At 46.7% G+C, this 20,144-nt stretch overlaps 1 protein-coding gene across 1 annotated transcript in view; it reads right to left on the bottom strand.

Annotated features, from left to right (window-relative positions):
- Positions 1-19,502, bottom strand: part of ATRX (ATRX chromatin remodeler) — a gene marked incomplete at its 5' end in the record, with an annotated part of 152,340 nt that extends 132,838 nt beyond the window's left edge. The window contains 6 exons of the mRNA XM_082264262.1: positions 3,694-3,761; positions 5,087-5,196; positions 16,408-16,527; positions 17,030-17,142; positions 17,996-18,045; positions 18,909-19,502. Of these exons, the coding sequence (XP_082120388.1) occupies positions 3,694-3,761; positions 5,087-5,196; positions 16,408-16,527; positions 17,030-17,142; positions 17,996-18,045; positions 18,909-19,502 (1,055 nt within the window). The remainder of the gene's footprint in view (positions 1-3,693; positions 3,762-5,086; positions 5,197-16,407; positions 16,528-17,029; positions 17,143-17,995; positions 18,046-18,908) is intronic.
- Between the last annotated feature and the right edge of the window lie 642 nt (positions 19,503-20,144).

Raw genomic sequence — 20,144 nt, 5'->3', positions numbered from 1 at the left:
TGTTGGCTGCTGCTGGGACGAGGGACCTTCAATCTCCTCTCCGGTAACGCTGGCTGCCGCTGGGGAGAGAGACCAATTGTCTCTTCGCCCTTTAAATCCTGCTACCGCTGTGAAGTCGGACCGATTGTATTGACTCCCGGTAGCACTGGCTGGTGCAAGGTAGTGGGACCGACCATCTCCAATCCCAGGGATTGCTTGCTGATGCTGGAATGAGGTACCTAAAATCTCCTCTCCCAGGGTTACCCAGCTTATAACTTGCTCCGCATCAAGAGCCTGGTGCCAGACCAAGTCTAGTAGGCGTTGGTAGTCCAGTTTCAACTCCCACTTGAGTGTGACCAGGTAGGTGAGGTCTGGTCCCAGCTCAATAGCTCTTGGCAATGGTAGAATCCTTTGCTGGTAGTAATAAATAGCCCAAAACCGCGACTCCACAGGACTGCCAAAATCATCCTCCTCCTTCCATGACCTTCCACAACAGGCCGGGGCCATCATAGCCACCCCCCCCCCGGCTGAATGCCATCTGCCAACCATGTGTCTCGCTGAACTGCGTACCACCATAGTGCCCCATGAGTCGTCCAGCATCATCTCTCTCTGGACCAGGAACGCAAGGTACCTCACCCACTCCGTCAAAGGTTGCTCTCACGGGATCAACATCCGTTGGCTGACTTGTTCCAGCCAGTTGTTACTTGGAAGCTTCTCTTTCCACCGAAGCTGTGCTACCTCCATGGACTCCAGCCAGAGTTCTCGCATTACATATTCTCTTCAGGACACCTCATCCTCGGCTGACATAGGGCCCCGTTCCTGGGCCAGTAGGTCTTGTAGTCTCCATTGGAACTCCACCTCATATGGGGATGGTGCCCAGGGGCTAGCTCGCTCAATCTCCCGAGTTGCTCTTTAGACCGAGACGCTTATGGGCTCATCACTGCATTCCTGGTACGGGATCCATTTGGGAGAAGAATCCCACCACTGCCTACCAATGTAACATATATTCCCAATACTCCGGCTGAGTACATCCATCGTACGTCTCCCAAATCCCGAGTAATGTAGTGATTACAGCTCCCCCAGTTCCCCAAACATCAGCCTAGACTTGATGAAGGGTAAAACAAATCCCTTTAATCCAACCTCAATGGCCCACTTTTATTCAATAAAGACACACAGAAAACACTCATGACACTCCCATAAACACACCCACAAAATGTCCCCAAAATGCAAAGTCACCGTTACTCAGCAGATGAAATTGTATACAGAAACATAATTAACCTGAGCTAATTACCAGCCACCTGGACAGAAATAATAGGTGAATGGGAATCCAGACCTAGACAATGTTCTAACATGCTAATTAACTCAGCAATGCAACAAGGATACAACAAAGTACATTACACATTATCCCAAGTATAAACACAGAACACCTCATCATACAGACAATAGCAGGAGATCCCAGTAGCAGACTGTCCATCTAAGCAATGCTTTGATTATTCAGAAGTCACAGACAATGGTCTACAATAAGTCTATGAGGCAAAGCTCATACAATGTTCCATCATTCTCATACAGTGGAAATAATGTATCAGATTTGAGGGATGTTGTGGATAAATATTACTGTCCCATTTCAAATAATCACAACCATATTCTCAGTGTCCAGAGAGGTAAACAGGGGTTAATAAAGCTCAGAGGTGGTCCGCAGCTCATGGGTTGGTTCGGTGTCTGAACAGTACAAAAAAATCCCACAAACCAAGCCTTTATATGAGCCAGTTCCAGGGTCCATAGTCAGTGGGCAGGAGGCTAACCTCTGCACTCCTCCAGGAGCCTGTGTCGGATGTCCAGGCAAAGGGGTGTTAAGCCCCGCACACACGCACAGATTGTTGGCCGTAAATTGTTGGCCAACGTCCGATCGGCCGATTGTAGGCTTGTTAGTATGATGCTTCCGACAACCAACTGCGACTTTTCGGCCGAAAAAAATCTGGTGTGCAGGCTATAAAATTTTTGTTGACCAACAACAGAACGGTCGATTGTTCCTCAGTCAGTACAGATTTCGGCAGACAAAAATCAGATGAGCAAGACTGGGCATGCTCAGAGAAGAAAAAACACACGGAAAGTCAACCATCACATGACATCACTTCTGAAGTTGGTTTTTGTTGGCCAACAAAAGTCCAGTGCAAGCCTAGAGCACATTTCAACCAACAAACACTGGACAAAAGACGGCCGATCGGTAGGCCAACAATCTGTGCATGTGTACGAGGCTTTAGTCACAGAATGTAAGGTTGATTACTGTATTCGTTTTATGTGGTATTAATAGAAGTGATTAAAGGCGATTGTAAAGCTTTAATTTTTCTTCATTAATAATAAACATGTTATACTTCCTGGCTCGGTATTGGTTTTGCAGAGTGGCCCAGATCCTCGGTGTGATGGTGTTCACCGTCACTGGAATTTAAGGACAGATGGGTGATGGTTTGAATTGCTTCATATTTGTCAGCAAGGTCATTTGTTCCCATTTGCCATGAGGTCTCTGGCCAGGAAGTACAACTCCTAATATGGTCATTCCAGGAAGTTCAATGAGGAGACGGACTGTCTGGCAATGTTGCTTTTGTCTGAGGTGGCTCTCCATTCACCTATTGTCGGGTGTGCTAATGAACTCACCTGTTGTCCGCTAAGGGATGTATTGACACACAGAGTAATGTGTATTGGGGGCTCGTTATGGAACCATTGTTCTGTGTCTGGCTATTGTGTACATTGATTGCCCCCCTGGGGCTTCTGTCTCATTGCACATAACAGTCCTTCTGCTCAAGCTATCCAAGCTGGACCAATCCCTGTTGACTCATTTTCAAGTCCTCATTTGGCTGGAGAGGACCTGATGGGGAACTGCAGGTACTTTGCAATTGACCAATGGGAGGGCGGTTGTTGGGGGCAGGATGTTCCAAATTCTGTATAAAAAAGTGTGCTGTGTTCTTCCAATAAATTGTCTTCCTGTTTGAACTTCCATACAGCCTGCTTGGTGTTTGTTCTAATGGATTCCGAACGGCACATAGCTGTAGTTCGGATCCCAGAGCCTTGGTTGACCGAACCATCAGACGTTGCGATCTGCAAGCTGACTCACTGGTAGCAGAGGAGTGTCGGGAGAGCGGAAGCAAGCGAGCAAGGGTCTCGTCACACTCGGGTCCCATGCTGCCGCTCCTGGCTCCTCCCTCCTCAGCAAGCAGCTTGCAGAGGAGGGAGGGCCAGTTGCTCTGTGTCCATTCACACACACGGAGCTAGTGTTCGGCCTGCCTCCTCCCATCTCCTGATTGGCTCCTGCCAATAGCTAATCAGTAGTGGGAGTCACCGGAGAGGCAAGGCTCTCGTGGACATCGCTGGATAGAGAGGGGGCACAGGTAAGTATTAGGGGGCTGCTGCGGCACACATTTTTTACCTTCATGCGTAGAATGCACCTTGTGCCTTTTCACTTTAGTTGCTGTTATTGGTAATTTTACTGTTGCTGTGTCTGGAATTGTGATTTTTGTATTGTCTTTGTTGAATGTAACTGTATCTTTGTATTCCCGTTGGGAATAAAATATTCTAAATCTGAATGTACAAGAAAATCAGCTTTATCCAAGTCATGCACAATCTCAATGACAGCCATTTTTATTTATGGAAGAAAGTGCAAGTTTACCAAAATGGAATACCTAAACAGAGGACACTTCATTTCTTTACACGGTTACCCACCTGCACTGCTCATCCATACCATCGGCATCGCGGTTGATGTCGTCACTCATGTAATATTTAAAGCAAGACTAAGGAGAGAGATGGAGAAAAGGAGAACGTTAGATACAAGAGGCAGGTCCTCAATTTCTACAGAATGCAGTACGCCCTCTAACATTTCCCCCCATATTGATTGGCTGTTGTGGGGTACAATAATCAAGACCATGGAAGGCTTGGGAAGAAATTAGCTGGCTCTGGTCTCAAGGTGGACAAGCACAATGTTGGGGGACATGGGATGATATTTCAGGAGATTGAACAAGGACAGCCCAGTATATCACTACACTCCTGATCCTGCTCCAGTTTAGTAGGACCATTGTAAAAGAATTGAGTGGCCCGAACCTCTGGCTCCGCTCTGCCCAGTGCCCCCAAAGAAAGCCGATTCCCATGGGGACACTCATGCGTGTTCGCTCCCGAGCCCCGTAGCTTCATCCATTGACAGACAGTGGGACTCGGCCCCACCCTCCCACTCCCTCGTCACTGGCTTTGATTGACAGCACTAGGAGCCAATGGCAAAGCCAGCGAGACCCGCAAGTGAGGGAAGAGAAGAGTTGCAGACGTGCACTGCGATGGATCCAATGAGGGCTCAGATAAGTATGGGGGGGGGGGGGGGGATGAGGGGCCAAATTCAATGCCTAAATTTTACCTTAATACAAGGAATACATTAAGGTAAAAACGGTTTAGGCTTTAGAACCACTTTAAAAGTACTCCAAGAAAAGAAATTTCCAGGAATCACAGACAGGATGGTAATTCAGGGACATAGGGATGTACAAAACCAATCCAACTGAGGGGTAAGCAATACTAACAGGTCCACAAGAAGAGCAGGCTACCAATCAGGGGCTTGCCAGAGCCAACAGACCCATCGGAAAAGAACCTCACAACCGAAGGCGGCATCAGGTGAGGCCTGATCATCCACCTAGAAAACCTTGACAAGCATGTTCTTGAAGACCAAGTGTACACCCTATAGTCTGAGGAACAGACCCAACAGAGTGCGCCCCCTATGGGGAAAGGCAGAGAGCGCCCCCACCTCTATGGGGAAAGGCGGAGTCCTCTACCCTTCCATTGGACCGCCAACCCTCCAAAGATCAGAAGGTCCCTCTGACAGAGGAAAGCAATAACCAACCTTGAAGACACCATGTGGAATTTCCACACCGGAAAGTGTTGGGAATGGTTAGGTCCAGAATGGGATGAAGGGTCCCCTTCCACTTTGGGGACTGTAAGAAATGTTCTCAATCGGATCTTTACTGAGCAGCCAGCAAAGGACACTGAGCAGAAGGCCGATCGCTGGAAACTTAAGAGTAAAATGAAATCCAAATACAAGGCAAGCAGATAACACACAGAGAGGACTAAATGACCATACCTTACAAATGAGGACCTGGAGAGCCGGGTGCCTATAAATGGAGTCCTTGTGAAAGTGATTGACTTGCTGGCCACATGACGTGCAGCTAACGATTCCTTGGAGTCCGTCCTCTGCAAAAATCACACAAGAGATTCATGACTACTTTGTACCCCTGAGGACCCAATGAGTGTTAAGACTTTTACTAGGACTGTATTAGCTATAAAAACACAAAGGAAAACACCTCAGTAGAAGATAGGACAGACATTAGGAGAACGGTTCCCTCAGTAGAAGATAGGACAGACATTAGGAGAACGGTTCCCTCAGTAGAAGATAGGACAGACATTAGGAGAACGGTTCCCTCAGTAGAAGATAGGACAGACATTAGAACGGTTCCCTCAGTAGAGGATAGGACACACATTAGGAGAACGGTTCTCTCAGTAGAGGATAGGACAGACATTAGGAGAACGGTTCCCTCAGTAGAAGATGGGACAGACATTAGGAGAACGGTTCCCTCAGTAGAAGATAGGACAGACATTAGAACGGTTCCCTCAGTAGAGGATAGGACAGACATTAGGAGAACGGTTCTCTCAGTAGAGGAAAGGACAGACATTAGGAGAACGGTTCCCTCAGTAGAGGATAGGACAGACATTAGGAGAACGGTTTCCTCAGTAGAAGATAGGACAGACATTAGGAGAACGGTTCTCTCAGTAGAAGATAGGACAGACATTAGGAGAACGGTTCCCTCAGTAGAGGATAGGACAGACATTAGGAGAACGGTTCCCTCAGTAGAAGATAGGACAGACATTAGGAGAACGGTTCCCTCAGTAGAGGATAGGACAGACATTAGGAGAACAGTTCTCTCAGTAGAAGATAGGACACACATTAGGAGAACGGTTCTCTCAGTAGAAGATAGGACACACATTAGGAGAACGGTTCTCTCAGTAGAAGATAGGACAGACATTAGGAGAACGGTTTCCTCAGTAGAAGATAGGACAGACATTAGGAGAACGGTTCCCTCAGTAGAAGATAGGACAGACATTAGGAGAACGGTTCTCTCAGTAGAAGATAGGACAGACATTAGGAGAACGGTTCCCTCAGTAGAAGATAGGACACACATTAGGAGAACGGTTCTCTCAGTAGAAGATAGGACAGACATTAGGAGAACGGTTTCCTCAGTAGAAGATAGGACAGACATTAGGAGAACGGTTCCCTCAGTAGAAGATAGGACAGACATTAGGAGAACGGTTCTCTCAGTAGAAGATAGGACAGACATTAGGAGAACGGTTCCCTCAGTAGAAGATAGGACAGACATTAGGAGAACGGTTCTCTCAGTAGAAGATAGGACAGACATTAGGAGAACGGTTCTCTCAGTAGAAGATAGGACAGACATTAGGAGAACGGTTCTCTCAGTAGAAGATAGGACAGACATTAGGAGAACGGTTCTCTCAGTAGAAGATAGGACAGACATTAGGAGAACGGTTCTCTCAGTAGAAGATAGGACAGACATTAGGAGAACGGTTCTCTCAGTAGAGGATAGGACAGACATTAGGAGAACGGTTCTCTCAGTAGAAGATAGGACAGACATTAGGAGAACGGTTCTCTCAGTAGAGGATAGGACAGACATTAGGAGAACGGTTCTCTCAGTAGAGGATAGGACAGACATTAGGAGAACGGTTCTCTCAGTAGAAGATAGGACAGACATTAGGAGAACGGTTCCCTCAGTAGAGGATAGGACAGACATTAGGAGAACGGTTCTCTCAGTAGAGGATAGGACAGACATTAGGAGAACGGTTCCCTCAGTAGAGGATAGGACAGACATTAGGAGAACGGTTCTCTCAGTAGAAGATAGGACAGACATTAGGAGAACGGTTCCCTCAGTAGAAGATAGGACAGACATTAGGAGAACGGTTCTCTCAGTAGAGGATAGGACAGACATTAGGAGAACGGTTCCCTCAGTAGAAGATAGGACAGACATTAGGAGAACGGTTCCCTCAGTAGAAGATAGGACAGACATTAGGAGAACGGTTCCCTCAGTAGAAGATAGGACAGACATTAGGAGAACGGTTCTCTCAGTAGAAGATAGGACAGACATTAGGAGAACGGTTCCCTCAGTAGAAGATAGGACAGACATTAGAACAGTTCTCTCAGTAGAAGATAGGACACACATTAGGAGAACGGTTCTCTCAGTAGAAGATAGGACAGACATTAGGAGAACGGTTCCCTCAGTAGAAGATAGGACAGACATTAGGAGAACAGTTCTCTCAGTAGAAGATAGGACACACATTAGGAGAACGGTTCTCTCAGTAGAAGATAGGACAGACATTAGGAGAACGGTTCTCTCAGTAGAGGATAGGACAGACATTAGGAGAACGGTTCTCTCAGTAGAAGATAGGACAGACATTAGGAGAACGGTTCTCTCAGTAGAAGATAGGACAGACATTAGGAGAACGGTTCTCTCAGTAGAAGATAGGACAGACATTAGGAGAACGGTTCTCTCAGTAGAGGATAGGACAGACATTAGGAGAACGGTTCCCTGAGTAGAGGATAGGACAGACATTAGGAGAACGGTTCTCTCAGTAGAAGATAGGACAGACATTAGGAGAACGGTTCTCTCAGTAGAGGATAGGACAGACATTAGGAGAACGGTTCCCTCAGTAGAAGATAGGACAGACATTAGGAGAACGGTTCCCTCAGTAGAAGATAGGACAGACATTAGGAGAACGGTTCTCTCAGTAGAAGATAGGACAGACATTAGGAGAACGGTTCTCTCAGTAGAGGATAGGACAGACATTAGGAGAACGGTTCCCTCAGTAGAAGATAGGACAGACATTAGGAGAACGGTTCCCTCAGTAGAAGATAGGACAGACATTAGGAGAACGGTTCTCTCAGTAGAAGATAGGACAGACATTAGGAGAACGGTTCCCTCAGTAGAAGATAGGACAGACATTAGAACGGTTCTCTCAGTTGAAGATAGGACAGACATTAGAACGGTTCCCTCAGTAGAAGATAGGACAGACATTAGGAGAACGGTTCTCTCAGTAGAAGATAGGACAGACATTAGGAGAACGGTTCTCTCAGTAGAAGATAGGACACACATTAGGAGAACGGTTCCCTCAGTAGAGGATAGGACAGACATTAGGAGAACGGTTTCCTCAGTAGAAGATAGGACAGACATTAGGAGAACGGTTCCCTCAGTAGAAGATAGGACAGACATTAGGAGAATGGTTCCCTCAGTAGAAGATAGGACACACATTAGGAGAACGGTTCTCTCAGTAGAAGATAGGACAGACATTAGGAGAACGGTTCTCTCAGTAGAAGATAGGACAGACATTAGGAGAACGGTTCTCTCAGTAGAAGATAGGACACACATTAGGAGAACGGTTCTCTCAGTAGAGGATAGGACAGACATTAGAACGGTTCCCTCAGTAGAAGATAGGACAGACATTAGGAGAACGGTTCCCTCAGTAGAAGATAGGACAGACATTAGGAGAACGGTTCTCTCAGTAGAAGATAGGAAAGACATTAGAACGGTTCCCTCAGTAGAAGATAGGACAGACATTAGGAGAACGGTTCTCTCAGTAGAGGATAGGACAGACATTAGGAGAACGGTTCTCTCAGTAGAAGATAGGACAGACATTAGGAGAACGGTTCTCTCAGTAGAGGATAGGACAGACATTAGGAGAACGGTTCCCTCAGTAGAAGATAGGACACACATTAGGAGAACGGTTCTCTCAGTAGAAGATAGGACAGACATTAGGAGAACGGTTCTCTCAGTAGAAGATAGGACAGACATTAGGAGAACGGTTCTCTCAGTAGAAGATAGGACAGACATTAGGAGAACGGTTCTCTCAGTAGAAGATAGGACAGACATTAGGAGAACGGTTCTCTCAGTAGAAGATAGGACAGACATTAGGAGAACGGTTCTCTCAGTAGAAGATAGGACACACATTAGGAGAACGGTTCTCTCAGTAGAGGATAGGACAGACATTAGAACGGTTCCCTCAGTAGAAGATAGGACAGACATTAGGAGAACGGTTCCCTCAGTAGAAGATAGGACAGACATTAGGAGAACGGTTCTCTCAGTAGAGGATAGGACAGACATTAGGAGAACGGTTCCCTCAGTAGAAGATAGGACAGACATTAGGAGAACGGTTCCCTCAGTAGAAGATAGGACAGACATTAGGAGAACGGTTCTCTCAGTAGAAGATAGGACAGACATTAGGAGAACGGTTCCCTCAGTAGAAGATGGGACAGACATTAGGAGAACGGTTCCCTCAGTAGAAGATAGGACAGACATTAGAACGGTTCTCTCAGTTGAAGATAGGACAGACATTAGAACGGTTCCCTCAGTAGAAGATAGGACAGACATTAGGAGAACGGTTCTCTCAGTAGAAGATAGGACAGACATTAGGAGAACGGTTCTCTCAGTAGAAGATAGGACACACATTAGGAGAACGGTTCCCTCAGTAGAGGATAGGACAGACATTAGGAGAACGGTTTCCTCAGTAGAAGATAGGACAGACATTAGGAGAACGGTTCCCTCAGTAGAAGATAGGACAGACATTAGGAGAATGGTTCCCTCAGTAGAAGATAGGACACACATTAGGAGAACGGTTCTCTCAGTAGAAGATAGGACAGACATTAGGAGAACGGTTCTCTCAGTAGAAGATAGGACAGACATTAGGAGAACGGTTCTCTCAGTAGAAGATAGGACACACATTAGGAGAACGGTTCTCTCAGTAGAGGATAGGACAGACATTAGAACGGTTCCCTCAGTAGAAGATAGGACAGACATTAGGAGAACGGTTCCCTCAGTAGAAGATAGGACAGACATTAGGAGAACGGTTCTCTCAGTAGAAGATAGGAAAGACATTAGAACGGTTCCCTCAGTAGAAGATAGGACAGACATTAGGAGAACGGTTCTCTCAGTAGAGGATAGGACAGACATTAGGAGAACGGTTCTCTCAGTAGAAGATAGGACAGACATTAGGAGAACGGTTCTCTCAGTAGAGGATAGGACAGACATTAGGAGAACGGTTCCCTCAGTAGAAGATAGGACAGACATTAGGAGAACGGTTCTCTCAGTAGAAGATAGGACAGACATTAGGAGAACGGTTCTCTCAGTAGAAGATAGGACAGACATTAGGAGAACGGTTCTCTCAGTAGAAGATAGGACACACATTAGGAGAACGGTTCTCTCAGTAGAGGATAGGACAGACATTAGAACGGTTCCCTCAGTAGAAGATAGGACAGACATTAGGAGAACGGTTCCCTCAGTAGAAGATAGGACAGACATTAGGAGAACGGTTCTCTCAGTAGAAGATAGGAAAGACATTAGAACGGTTCCCTCAGTAGAAGATAGGACAGACATTAGAACGGTTCCCTCAGTAGAGGATAGGACAGACATTAGGAGAACGGTTCTCTCAGTAGAAGATAGGACAGACATTAGGAGAATGGTTCCCTCAGTAGAAGATAGGACACACATTAGGAGAACGGTTCTCTCAGTAGAAGATAGGACAGACATTAGGAGAACGGTTCTCTCAGTAGAAGATAGGACACACATTAGGAGAACGGTTCTCTCAGTAGAGGATAGGACAGACATTAGAACGGTTCCCTCAGTAGAAGATAGGACAGACATTAGGAGAACGGTTCCCTCAGTAGAAGATAGGACAGACATTAGGAGAACGGTTCTCTCAGTAGAAGATAGGAAAGACATTAGAACGGTTCCCTCAGTAGAAGATAGGACAGACATTAGGAGAACGGTTCCCTCAGTAGAAGATAGGACAGACATTAGGAGAACGGTTCTCTCAGTAGAAGATAGGAAAGACATTAGAACGGTTCCCTCAGTAGAAGATAGGACAGACATTAGGAGAACGGTTCTCTCAGTAGAGGATAGGACAGACATTAGGAGAACGGTTCTCTCAGTAGAAGATAGGACAGACATTAGGAGAACGGTTCTCTCAGTAGAGGATAGGACAGACATTAGGAGAACGGTTCCCTCAGTAGAAGATAGGACAGACATTAGGAGAACGGTTCTCTCAGTAGAAGATAGGACAGACATTAGGAGAACGGTTCTCTCAGTAGAAGATAGGACAGACATTAGGAGAACGGTTCTCTCAGTAGAAGATAGGACACACATTAGGAGAACGGTTCTCTCAGTAGAGGATAGGACAGACATTAGAACGGTTCCCTCAGTAGAAGATAGGACAGACATTAGGAGAACGGTTCCCTCAGTAGAAGATAGGACAGACATTAGGAGAACGGTTCTCTCAGTAGAAGATAGGAAAGACATTAGAACGGTTCCCTCAGTAGAAGATAGGACAGACATTAGAACGGTTCCCTCAGTAGAGGATAGGACAGACATTAGGAGAACGGTTCTCTCAGTAGAAGATAGGACAGACATTAGGAGAATGGTTCCCTCAGTAGAAGATAGGACACACATTAGGAGAACGGTTCTCTCAGTAGAAGATAGGACAGACATTAGGAGAACGGTTCTCTCAGTAGAAGATAGGACACACATTAGGAGAACGGTTCTCTCAGTAGAGGATAGGACAGACATTAGAACGGTTCCCTCAGTAGAAGATAGGACAGACATTAGGAGAACGGTTCCCTCAGTAGAAGATAGGACAGACATTAGGAGAACGGTTCTCTCAGTAGAAGATAGGAAAGACATTAGAACGGTTCCCTCAGTAGAAGATAGGACAGACATTAGGAGAACGGTTCCCTCAGTAGAGGATAGGACAGACATTAGGAGAACGGTTCTCTCAGTAGAGGATAGGACAGACATTAGGAGAACGGTTCCCTGAGTAGAGGATAGGACAGACATTAGGAGAACGGTTCTCTCAGTAGAAGATAGGACAGACATTAGGAGAACGGTTCTCTCAGTAGAGGATAGGACAGACATTAGGAGAACGGTTCCCTCAGTAGAAGATAGGACAGACATTAGGAGAACGGTTCCCTCAGTAGAAGATAGGACAGACATTAGGAGAACGGTTCTCTCAGTAGAAGATAGGACAGACATTAGGAGAACGGTTCCCTCAGTAGAGGATAGGACAGACATTAGGAGAACGGTTCCCTCAGTAGAAGATAGGACACACATTAGGAGAACGGTTCTCTCAGTAGAAGATAGGACAGACATTAGGAGAACGGTTCCCTCAGTAGAGGATAGGACAGACATTAGGAGAACGGTTCCCTCAGTAGAAGATAGGACAGACATTAGAACGGTTCCCTCAGTAGAAGATAGGACAGACATTAGGAGAACGGTTCTCTCAGTAGAAGATAGGACAGACATTAGGAGAACGGTTCTCTCAGTAGAAGATAGGACACACATTAGGAGAACGGTTCCCTCAGTAGAAGATAGGACAGACATTAGGAGAACGGTTCCCTGAGTAGAGGATAGGACAGACATTAGGAGAACGGTTCTCTCAGTAGAAGATAGGACAGACATTAGGAGAACGGTTCTCTCAGTAGAGGATAGGACAGACATTAGGAGAACGGTTCCCTCAGTAGAAGATAGGACAGACATTAGGAGAACGGTTCCCTCAGTAGAAGATAGGACAGACATTAGGAGAACGGTTCTCTCAGTAGAAGATAGGACAGACATTAGGAGAACGGTTCCCTCAGTAGAGGATAGGACAGACATTAGGAGAACGGTTCCCTCAGTAGAAGATAGGACAGACATTAGGAGAACGGTTCTCTCAGTAGAAGATAGGACAGACATTAGGAGAACGGTTCCCTCAGTAGAGGATAGGACAGACATTAGGAGAACGGTTCTCTCAGTAGAAGATAGGACAGACATTAGGAGAACGGTTCCCTCAGTAGAAGATAGGACAGACATTAGAACGGTTCCCTCAGTAGAAGATAGGACAGACATTAGGAGAACGGTTCCCTCAGTAGAGGATAGGACAGACATTAGGAGAACGGTTTCCTCAGTAGAAGATAGGACAGACATTAGGAGAACGGTTCCCTCAGTAGAAGATAGGACAGACATTAGGAGAACGGTTCCCTCAGTAGAAGATAGGACACACATTAGGAGAACGGTTCTCTCAGTAGAAGATAGGACAGACATTAGGAGAACGGTTCCCTCAGTAGAAGATAGGACAGACATTAGGAGAACGGTTCCCTCAGTAGAAGATAGGACAGACATTAGGAGAACGGTTCTCTCAGTAGAAGATAGGAAAGACATTAGAACGGTTCCCTCAGTAGAAGATAGGACAGACATTAGGAGAACGGTTCTCTCAGTAGAGGATAGGACAGACATTAGGAGAACGGTTCCCTCAGTAGAAGATAGGACAGACATTAGGAGAACGGTTCTCTCAGTAGAAGATAGGACAGACATTAGGAGAACGGTTCCCTCAGTAGAAGATAGGACAGACATTAGGAGAACGGTTCTCTCAGTAGAAGATAGGACAGACATTAGGAGAACGGTTCCCTCAGTAGAAGATAGGACACACATTAGGAGAACGGTTCTCTCAGTAGAAGATAGGACAGACATTAGGAGAACGGTTCTCTCAGTAGAAGATAGGACAGACATTAGGAGAACGGTTCTCTCAGTAGAGGATAGGACAGACATTAGAACGGTTCTCTCAGTAGAGGATAGGACAGACATTAGGAGAACGGTTCCCTCAGTAGAAGATAGGACAGACATTAGGAGAACGGTTCTCTCAGTAGAAGATAGGAAAGACATTAGAACGGTTCCCTCAGTAGAAGATAGGACAGACATTAGGAGAACGGTTCTCTCAGTAGAGGATAGGACAGACATTAGGAGAACGGTTCCCTCAGTAGAAGATAGGACAGACATTAGGAGAACGGTTCTCTCAGTAGAAGATAGGACAGACATTAGGAGAACGGTTCCCTCAGTAGAAGATAGGACAGACATTAGGAGAACGGTTCTCTCAGTAGAAGATAGGACAGACATTAGGAGAACGGTTCTCTCAGTAGAGGATAGGACAGACATTAGAACGGTTCTCTCAGTAGAGGATAGGACAGACATTAGGAGAACGGTTCCCTCAGTAGAAGATAGGACAGACATTAGGAGAACGGTTCTCTCAGTAGAAGATAGGACAGACATTAGGAGAACGGTTCTCTCAGTAGAAGATAGGACAGACATTAGGAGAACGGTTCCCTCAGTAGAAGATAAGACACACATTAGGAGAACGGTTCCCTCAGTAGAAGATAGGACACACATTAGGAGAACGGTTCTCTCAGTAGAGGATAGGACAGACATTAGGAGAACGGTTCTCTCAGTAGAAGATAGGACAGACATTAGGAGAACGGTTCTCTCAGTAGAAGATAGGACAGACATTAGGAGAACGGTTCTCTCAGTAGAAGATAGGACAGACATTAGGAGAACGGTTCCCTCAGTAGAAGATAAGACACACATTAGGAGAACGGTTCCCTCAGTAGAAGATAGGACACACATTAGGAGAACGGTTCCCTCAGTAGAGGATAGGACAGACATTAGGAGAACGGTTCCCTCAGTAGAAGATAGGACAGACATTAGGAGAACGGTTCTCTCAGTAGAAGATAGGACAGACATTAGGAGAACGGTTCTCTCAGTAGAAGATAGGACAGACATTAGGAGAACGGTTCTCTCAGTAGAAGATAGGACAGACATTAGGAGAACGGTTCTCTCAGTAGAAGATAGGACAGACATTAGGAGAACGGTTCTCTCAGTAGAAGATAGGACAGACATTAGGAGAACGGTTCTCTCAGTAGAAGATAGGACAGACATTAGGAGAACGGTTCTCTCAGTAGAAGATAGGACAGACATTAGGAGAACGGTTCTCTCAGTAGAAGATAGGACAGACATTAGGAGAACGGTTCCCTCAGTAGAAGATAGGACAGACATTAGGAGAACGGTTCTCTCAGTAGAAGATAGGACAGACATTAGGAGAACGGTTCTCTCAGTAGAAGATAGGACAGACATTAGGAGAACGGTTCTCTCAGTAGAAGATAGGACAGACATTAGGAGAACAGTTCTCTCAGTAGAGGATAGGACAGACATTAGGAGAACGGTTCCCTCAGTAGAGGATAGGACAGACATTAGAACGGTTCTCCCTTTAGAAGATAGGACAGACATTAGGAGAACGGTTCCCTCAGTAGAAGATAGGACAGACATTAGGAGAACGGTTCTCTCAGTAGAAGATGGGACAGACATTAGGAGAACGGTTCCCTCAGTAGAAGATAGGACAGACATTAGGAGAACGGTTCTCTCAGTAGAAGATAGGACAGACATTAGGAGAACGGTTCTCTCAGTAGAAGATAGGACAGAAATTAGGAGAACGGTTCCCTCAGTAGAAGATAGGACAGACATTAGGAGAACGGTTCCCTCAGTAGAAGATAGGACAGAAATTAGGAGAACGGTTCCCTCAGTAGAAGATAGGACAGACATTAGGAGAACAGTTCTCTCAGTAGAAGATAGGACAGACATTAGGAGAACGGTTCCCTCAGTAGAAGATAGGACAGACATTAGGAGAACGGTTCCCTCAGTAGAGGATAGGACAGACATTAGGAGAACGGTTCTCTCAGTAGAGGATAGGACAGACATTAGGAGAACGGTTCCCTCAGTAGAAGATAGGACAGACATTAGGAGAACGGTTCTCTCAGTAGAGGATAGGACAGACATTAGGAGAACGGTTCCCTCAGTAGAAGATAGGACAGACATTAGAACGGTTCCCTCAGTAGAAGATAGGACAGACATTAGGAGAACGGTTCCCTCAGTAGAAGATAGGACAGACATTAGGAGAACGGTTCTCTCAGTAGAAGATAGGACAGACATTAGGAGAACGGTTCCCTCAGTAGAAGATAGGACAGACATTAGGAGAACGGTTCTCTCAGTAGAAGATAGGACAGACATTAGGAGAACGGTTCCCTCAGTAGAAGATAGGACAGACATTAGAACGGTTCCCTCAGTAGAAGATAGGACAGAAATTAGGAGAACGGTTCCCTCAGTAGAAGATAGGACAGACATTAGGAGAACAGTTCTCTCAGTAGAAGATAGGACAGACATTAGAACGGTTCTCTCAGTAGAAGATAGGACAGACATTAGGAGAACGGTTCTCTCAGTAGAAGATAGGACAGACATTAGGAGAACGGTTCCCTCAGTAGAAGATAGGACACACATTAGGAGAACGGTTCCCTCAGTAGAAGATAGGACAGACATTAGGAGAACGGTTCCCTCAGTAGAAGATAGGACAGACATTAGGAGAACGGTTCCCTCAGTAGAAGATAGGACACACATTAGGAGAACGGTTCCCTCAGTAGAAGATAGGACACACAGGGATAACAGCACCACCGTTATAATTTTGACACACATTGGGGTATTTGTTGTGCCAATTTACCTGGACGTTTCTTGGACAATGAAAGGTCAGTTTTAACTTTACTTCGACTTCTAAATTCAGGTCCTTTGAAGTCATCTTTGTCCTCATTTAGGACCGGCTCTGGCTGTACCACAACAGTACCTAAAAGCGATAGAAAGAATGAAGGATTTTCTGTACCATCATCACTTTCACCAACACAAAACAAATCAGGGACCCCCCTATTAGAAAGTCCAGCACCCACCACTACCTGCACTTCATATGAAATGGGAGGTGACACCAGGGTAGCAATTCTCTGAGTCCCAATAAATGACACAAAAAGGCTTTGAGCATTACAGAGCCAGGATGGCATGACAGGCTGCGGGCGTCCCCAAGCCAGGATGGCATGACAGGCTGCGGGCGTCCCCAAGCCAGGATGGCATGACAGGCTGCGGGCGTCCCCAAGCCAGGATGGCATGACAGGCTGCGGGCGTCACCAAGCCAGGATGGCATGACAGGCTGCGGGCGTCACCAAGCCAGGATGGCATGACAGGCTGCGGGCGTCACCAAGCCAGGATGGCATGACAGGCTGCGGGCGTCACCGGGCCAGGAAGATACTGACAAAAGTGTAGAAGAAAAGCAATGATAAAATGAAGAGCACACATACCTAGAGGCAAGCTCTCCATATCCACCTCAGGATCCGAGTTTTTTTCCGCTACGACAATTTCTTCTTTGGGATCCTCGTCAGACTCCACATACTTTGTCACAAAGGAAGGCTTCCTACAACCAGAAATCAACCAGTGACATCATCAACTGCATCCGCCTCATTCATACCCAGAGAAGGGATGTGCTTGTTCACAATGACCCCCATTATTCATAACCCGCCATGGCAGAGATCACTACAGGAGGAGTGGGGTAACCCGCCATGGCAGAGATCACTACAGGAGGAGTGGTGCAACCCGCCATGGCAGAGATCACTACAGGAGGAGTGGTGCAACCCGCCATGGCAGAGATCACTACAGGAGGAGTGGTGCAACCCGCCATGGCAGAGATCACTACAGGAGGAGTGGTGCAACCCGCCATGGCAGAGATCACTACAGGAGGAGTGGTGCAACCCGCCATGGCAGAGATCACTACAGGAGGAGTGGTGCAACCCGCCATGGCAGAGATCACTACAGGAGGAGTGGTACAACCCCCCATGGCAGAGATCACTACAGGAGGAGTGGTGGAACAACCCGCCATGGCAGAGATCACTACAGGAGGAGTGGTGCAACCCGCCATGGCAGAGATCACTACAGGAGGAGTGGTACAACCCCCCATGGCAGAGATCACTACAGGAGGAGTGGTGGAACAACCCGCCATGGCAGAGAGTGGTACAACCCATAAAAGAAGTCTCTATGGTAGCAGACAGGAGGCGTGTTAAATCATTTTGTTCTATTTAGACATACATGAGAAGTGTAATTTTCGGATCTCAGGACGCAGCCACCACTGAACACAAATGTGAGGGGACAGGATGGAGGAATGAGGATCAGGACGGTGATCTGAGGCTGAGATCAGTAAAGAATTCATCCGTGAAGTGATTGAGTCCTGAAACCACCAAAGATCAATGATAAAATATAAATTGGTAGATTACCTTTTTGAGCGAGACACTCCCAGCAGCTTGGCCTTCTCCGAGGACCCTCCCTGGAGTAAAGAGGAAAATTGTGTCAGAAGGCGGTGAAATGGTACATTCCATCATTTACTAAGAAAACATTCGTACCAAAAACAGAGGTACAAGGCAACTGAGCTTCCAGGACACTGAGTCAGGTACACGCAGGCAAAGTCAGGTACACGCAGGCCAAGTCAGGTACACGCAGGCCAAGTCAGGTACACGCAGGCCAAGTCAGGTACACGCAGGCCAAGTCAGGTACACGCAGGCCAAGTCAGGTACACGCAGGCCAAGTCAGGTACACGCAGGCCAAGTCAGGTACACGCAGGCCAAGTCAGGTACACGCAGGCCAAGTCAGGTACACGCAGGCCAAGTCAGGTACACGCAGGCCAAGTCAGGTACACGCAGGCCAAGTCAGGTACGTACCTGACTCGGCCTGCGTGTACCTGACTCGGCCTGCGTGTACCTGACTCGGCCTGCGTGTACCTGACTCGGCCTGCGTGTACCTGACTCGGCCTGCGTGTACCTGACTCGGCCTGCGTGTACCTGACTCCTCTCCTTCCCAAAAAACAAAACCGCAACAAAAAAGAGAACAAAGTGTTCAACACATAACATAAAAAGGCAAACAGGATCAGTTCAGCAAGTAGTATCTCCAACTCAGTTCTGTGATTTCCGCAGCACTTCATGAGCCCTTTGTGTTTCCTGACCTCCAATGTGTCCCGTAAGACTTCTGCACTTTGCCAACGAGGAGTTTGAAGTCTTTGGCGGGTAGACTTATGAAGTGGCACAGCACTGGGAGGGATAGAGTCGGTCAACGGTTCTGGAGATGTTTGCCCAACAGACAAATCAGTCTCTGTAACTCCAGGCACATGGCTGGGCTTCTCAGGAATATGGTCACCAACCGTTTCTGGGGTTGGTTGTAAACTTGTGGGATCATGCCAGACACCATGCCATATGTCACCAGCAGAACTCCGAGTAGACTCTGGTGGTTGGTTAGCAAGAGGGGGGTCGGATTTGTCTCTAGTGGCCGACAAAAGCGCTTTCTCAATTGCAAAAGGTGTCGAACATAATGATGTGTTGATGACTGTTCCTGTGGACGAAGTAAATCAAGTTTGGTGCGGAGATGCCTGCCAAACATAAGAAAAGCTGGGGACAGCCCAGTAGTAGCGCGATTCGTGTTTCGATACATGGTCAAGAACTCCAGCAGCTTCTCCTCTGACATTCCAACCTGGTCCACAGTGGACAGTAAGTGCTTCTTAAATGTCTGCACAAACCGTTCTGCCAGCCCATTTGAGGCTGGATGATAAGGAGCGGTTCTGTAGTGTTGGATACCCAAGCCACTGAGGAAGGAATGAAACTCATGCAAAGTAAATTGAGTGCCATTTTTCCCGACACTATGGCTATTTGCAATCCATATTGAGCAAAGAGCTTCCGTAAGACTTGAATGGTAGCAGCTGAGGTAATAGAAGGCATTTGGAAAACCTCTGGCCATTTTGAATGCGCATCTACCACGATCAAATACATTTTACCCTGGATTGGGCCAGCAAAATCAAGATGGAGTCTTGACCACGGGTTTGTCGGCCATGGCCAAGGTTGCAGGGTTCCCCTCTTTTGGGGACGCTGAGCTTGACAGCACCCAGGACATTGAGCCACATTATCTTCAATTGCTGTATCCATTTGTGGCCACCAAACATAGTTCTGGGCTCGCTGCTTCATGCGCACCACACCAGGATGGCCTTCATGTAGTATTCTTAGCATGGTTGGTTGCAAAGACTGAGGTACAATCACTCTATTGCCCCATTGTAGGCAACCAGCATTAGTCACAAGCTCACATTTTCTGGCAAAGTACGGACGAAATTCTTTTGAAACTTTCTCTGGCCATCCAGTCTGAACATATGAGAATATCTGAGAAAGGAAAGGATCTGAGGCTGTATGTCTGGCAATTAGGGAGGTGGACATGCAGGACCGTGGCCTGTGTATTTCCACTACGCGTATGTCTCTTGGTAGGTGGTCTCCAAGTGGCAATCTGGAAAAGGCATCTGCATTGTCATGGGTTATCATGGGAGCGGTATCTGATAGAATAAGGATAAGCTCCCAAAAATAAAGCGTACCTTTGTAAGCGAGATGCTGTTGT

Source organism: Pelophylax lessonae (genome assembly GCF_965119305.1).
Source record: "Pelophylax lessonae genome assembly, chromosome: 7".
NCBI classification, from domain to species: domain Eukaryota; kingdom Metazoa; phylum Chordata; class Amphibia; order Anura; family Ranidae; genus Pelophylax; species Pelophylax lessonae.
Note: the sequence above shows the minus strand (reverse complement) of the source record. Positions and strands in the feature narration are given on the sequence as shown.